This window comes from Macrotis lagotis, chromosome 2, assembly GCF_037893015.1.
Source record: "Macrotis lagotis isolate mMagLag1 chromosome 2, bilby.v1.9.chrom.fasta, whole genome shotgun sequence".
Lineage (NCBI taxonomy): Eukaryota > Metazoa > Chordata > Mammalia > Peramelemorphia > Peramelidae > Macrotis > Macrotis lagotis.
Window position 1 is genome coordinate 260,678,649 of NC_133659.1, and position 4,906 is coordinate 260,683,554.

General features: G+C 35.1%; 1 protein-coding gene across 1 annotated transcript; it reads right to left on the reverse strand.

Annotated features, from left to right (window-relative positions):
* Nucleotides 1-2,715: 2,715 nt before the first annotated feature.
* LOC141512205 (olfactory receptor 6C1-like) lies at nucleotides 2,716-3,669 on the reverse strand. The gene has a single exon (XM_074221042.1). It carries the CDS (start codon nucleotides 3,667-3,669, stop codon nucleotides 2,716-2,718), a length of 954 nt encoding a protein of 317 aa, XP_074077143.1.
* Nucleotides 3,670-4,906: the final 1,237 nt, after the last annotated feature.

The following is a 4,906-nucleotide window of genomic DNA, read 5'->3' on the forward strand; positions in this document are numbered from 1 at the left end:
TTAAGGGAAGTGGGTCATGTAAAATTGGTAAATTTAGAAATTATCCACATGTATGCTGTAATCTCCTAATATCAGGGCAGGAAAGGGAAAGGGATAAATGATGATGAGTCACGGAGTAAATTGATTAATGAAGTGAAAGGGGAAAGGAGTTCACATGTGAGTGGCCATAATTTTATCCAGGAAGAGAATCAATACCTTAAGATGATGATCAATAGCTTAAGGGAGGAGGACATATGGGGGAAATGAGGAAGAACAGAGGAGTAACAAAAAAAATCTTTTGCAATAGTTTCTATGGAGAATGAGATAGGGAAACATTCAGGAAGGAATAATGGCATTTATTGCCTAGCTGGATTTAAGGCCAGGTTGAAGTTTGGATAATATGATTTTGTAATGTGTCCTCCAGGATTCATTCAGCAGCTCATGAAGAGCAGGAAAAGCTTATGATAGAAATAATCTTGGGCTAAGTTTTGGTAAGAAAAGAGCAAGGGGACAGAGACTTCAAATGCAGAGGACAGTGTAGGGTTTGGATTAAGGCTTTAAGAAAGAGGAAAGTGAAATCAGAATGGGAACAATGTTGTGAGACTAAATGTACTGTAGGATTAAGTCTATGATGAAGAAAATAAAGATATTTAATAGGGATGAAGCAGAAGGAACAGTTGATTCAGAGGTTATAGAACAAAGTTTATTGTTAAGTAGGGGAATTTCAAGTTTTTGATTTGTGAAATAGTGTCCTAATGGCAAAATCTAGTGTGTAATCTAAGACATATTAAATATGTCAGAGAGGGAATTAAGGAGTAGGTCATGGGATTTAAGGAAACTTAGACAATGGCAGACAAAGCAGGGAACTTAAGTGAAAAGTTACATAAAGTCCCACATTAAAATGATTGAGCAGCAGAAGATAGAAGTGTTATACATTGTCAGAAAGAGGAAGAATAAATGGGAGACTGGTTTATAAACATCATTTTGAGTGTGCGGATAGAATTTAATTGAGGGGACTTTAAAAAATGATTAACTGAAGCAAGCAAATGAAGTTCAAGGAGATTTCTGCCTTTCTCTCTAGGATCAATATGAAAAGATAGTGGGGACTGAAGATAAACTAGTGTTAGAAAGGATTATTAAGTATTCATTGAAGTCCATGGAAAACGTGGTCTACTTGAATGCTAATAAATGCAAAGTTTGTGAGAAAAAAAAGGTGTTGGATGAACAGGAATATGATCAATGTGGAATGAGAATTGTAGAGAACACAGTGGAATGGTGGGGGCAGAATTGAATTGGGACATAAATGAGATCAGATTGATGGGAATGTGGATGAAAGAATATGAAGAAAAACTACAGTTTCCATAAATATCTCTATTTGTTTTAAATGTTCATACAATATTTATTACAGCAGAACAAAATAGAAGTAATGGGGACAATAATTGGTGGCAGATGGAGAAGGAAACTCACAGCTGCCAAGGGATATTTAAAAGAATACTGGGGAGGGTCTGAGTTTTCTATTATTGGAGAGTACAGTAAAGGGGATAAAAGTAAAGCTATTGTATATGATGAAATATTACTACATTGAAGTCTAACAAAGGAGAACAAATGGTTCTTGGTAGATATGAGCAAGCTACAACAAACAACCAAGCAAGGACTCTAAAGATATAAAAAGTTACAAGATGCAATTAAGAAATTGTGTGATAGAAGGACATGCAATAGTCATGTGGTAAAAGCAAAAGATGTTTGGTGGATGGTCAGTGTATTCTAATGATAAAGTGATTACAATTTGATTTTATGAGTAATTTAACAAGAAACCCAGAATGTTGGGTGCACCCCCCATATAAAACTTTTGGTAGAATTTGGATGAATCACACAAAATAGGCAGAGAGACATGGATGTATCACACTCCGCATCATTGACACACACTCCAAAATTGTTAAGATTCAAAAATTCACATTAGCATTTGAGTAAGAAAAGGAATCTTCTATTTTATTTTAGGTTTTTGCAAGGCAAATGGGGTTAAGTGGCTTGCCCAAGGCCACACAGCTAGGTAATTGTTAAGTGTCTGAGGCTGGATTTGAACTCAGGTACTCCTGACTCCAGGGCCAATGCTCTATCCACTGCATCACCTAGCCACCCCAGGAATCTTCTATTAAGAAACCAACTTTAAACATTATATGGAAGCGACGTTAACACTTTAAATGCTTTGATAGTTCTGACAGATGTTTTGTTCCACGACTCTAGCTTCTATCAAATCTGAAAGACTTAGATAAAGGCCTTCCCCACAGAGAAGTAAGCTGGGTACAAAGTGATGATTCATTTTGGGGAAAGGTCACAGATATTCAAAGATCATTTCCTTAGGTAAGGAGGCATTGTGATATGAATTAATAGAAAAAATCTACTTCTAACAATCAATCAATAAGAATTCATAATATACTTAAATTGAATCATTGGTCAATATATCAGGGTTATAAAGAAAGAAAATTAAATAGTCCACATCCTCATGTAGCTTGCATTTTGTGGAGAGAGACAACATATAAATGTGTTTGTGTGTGTGTGTGTGTGTGTGTGTGTGTGTGTGTGTGTATGTGTGTGTGTGTGTAAAGTTAAAGACAAGAGAATTTGGTTGTTGAATTTGATCTGTAAATTAAAAAAATTCTTAGTAAATATTGAAATATTGGAAATAAAAAAGATACAAAGATATGAAGGAACTGTACTTCTCATTGAACTTTTTATTCAGTTAAAGAAATCTTTTCCTTTGTTTGAACAAAAGTTTATCTTCTGTATCATGTCTATGAAAGCTTGTTTTACTTGCTGATTCCGTAGACTATAAATGAAGGGATTCAACATGGGGGCTACTGATGTATTAAGGACAGCAACTCCTTTGCTCAAAGAGACTCTGTCCTTTGCTGAGGGTTTTATATACATGAAGATGCAACTACCATAAGAAATGGAAATGACAATTATGTGAGAAGAACAAGTGGAAAAAGCCTTTTTTCTCTGACTGACAGAAGGGATGCGCAGAATTGTCCTAATTATATATGTGTAGGAGAGAATTATTAATGCTAGTGTGAACATCAGAGTTATTATAGCCCAAGAAATGCCCATTGTCTCCAAGAATTTTGTATCTGTGTGAGATAGTTGTAAGAGGGGAGAAAAGTCACAGGTGAAATGATCAATGATCTTATCACAGTAGTCAATTTGTTGCATCAGAATAATTGCTGGAAAGATTATCATAAACGACATCAACCATGAGCAGAAGACAAGCAAAGTACAGACTTTGTTGCTCATGATGGTTGTGTAATGTAAGGGTTTGCAGATGGCGACATACCGGTCATAGGACATAGCAGCTAGAAGATAAAATTCAGTTACTCCCAAGAGAATGAAGAAAAACAATTGAGTCATACAACCATTGTAGGAAATAGTCTTGTCCTCAGTAATAATGTTGCCCAAGAATCGGGGAACACTGGCAGTAGTAAATGAAATTTCCAAGAATGAGAAATTACGTAGGAAGAAATACATTGGAGTCTGAAGGTGAGAATCCAGCAGGGTGAGGATGATTATAGTCAAATTCCCAGCAATGCTGAGTATGTAGGACAGAAAAAGAAAGAAAAAAATGATGATTTGAAGTTCTGGGTCATCTGACAATCCCAGAAGGATGAACTCTGTCACTTGTGTGCAATTTTTCATGTTTGTTTTCTCTCTTGTAGACCTACAATAAAAATAAAAGGAAAAAACTACAAATAAAGGAACAGAAAATTTATACATAAGGCTATATTAGAAATGTAACATGGACAAAGTATTAGAATTAGTCCAAACAATCATTCAATCATTTATTAACTCCCTATTATGTTATGAATATTGGCATTAAGGGTGTTTAAAATATAAATATGAAATGATTGATGTTTTAAGGACCTATTTTTGTGTTTATTTTTGTCCTTCATTCTTGAAGATGAACATGACATCAGAGCAGTGATATAATGACAGGCACATGAATTGGATTTGACTGAGGTGGATGCTGTGCAAAGTCACCTGCATCACTTTCTCTTCCTGAGCTACCTGGGTCCAATAGCCAGATATGAATCAGAATGACTGTAATGGCCTGGATGCAAGACAATCAGGGTTAAGTGACTTGCCCATAGTCACACAGCTAAAAATTTCCAAGTGTCTGTGCTGGGATTTGGAATTAGATCCTCCTGACTTCAGGGCCAATGCTCTATCTACTGTGCCATCTAGGTGCCCTTTTAAGGAGCTAAACATAAGTGGGAAGATATATACCCAAATAAAATAAAAGATAAGAGTGTGATTAAGTTCCATATGTCTCCAAATGAAATAAGAACTTTTTTCTTCTTAACCTATTTTATTTTTGAGTTAAGGAAGTCTAGGGATGCTTTGTATGAAAGAAAGTTGAGTCTATTGATGGAGTCATGACAAAATGTCCTGTTACTTGTATTGGGAACATCCTTCCTAATTCCAATCACTATTATAATTTTTCCTAATTTATTTACTTTTTAAAAAATATAAAACAATTGTAGTACAGGATTTTTTTCCCTATAGCAATAGAAATGTCATAAAATTTCACTATAAATCTGAATTTCCAAAAAGGGAACTCATTTTTTCAAAAATTATTAAAAATAAAACCCTATAGCTTCATTTCTATACAATGGAGGAGAGGCAAGAAAGTAAGACAAACTCCTAACATTTTCAGTTGAAATTCTAAAGGGTCTTAGCGATCATTTGATTCACTCCTCCTTTACAGGTGAGGAAGCTGACAATAGAGGTGAAGGGACTGCTCAATTGAAAAAATGAGGAACAAATCTAGATGCAAACAACTCTTTTCTATCTTGTTTCTACTATAGCACAACCTTTATTAGTCTTTATTTGAATCTCTCTCTCTCTCTCTCTCTCTCTCTCTCTCTCTCTCTCT

Excerpts from the sequence above, each read along its gene's own strand:
- LOC141512205 (XM_074221042.1), bottom strand. The coding sequence starts at position 3,669 with ATGAAAAATTGCACACAAGTGACAGAGTTCATCCTTCTGGGATTGTCA.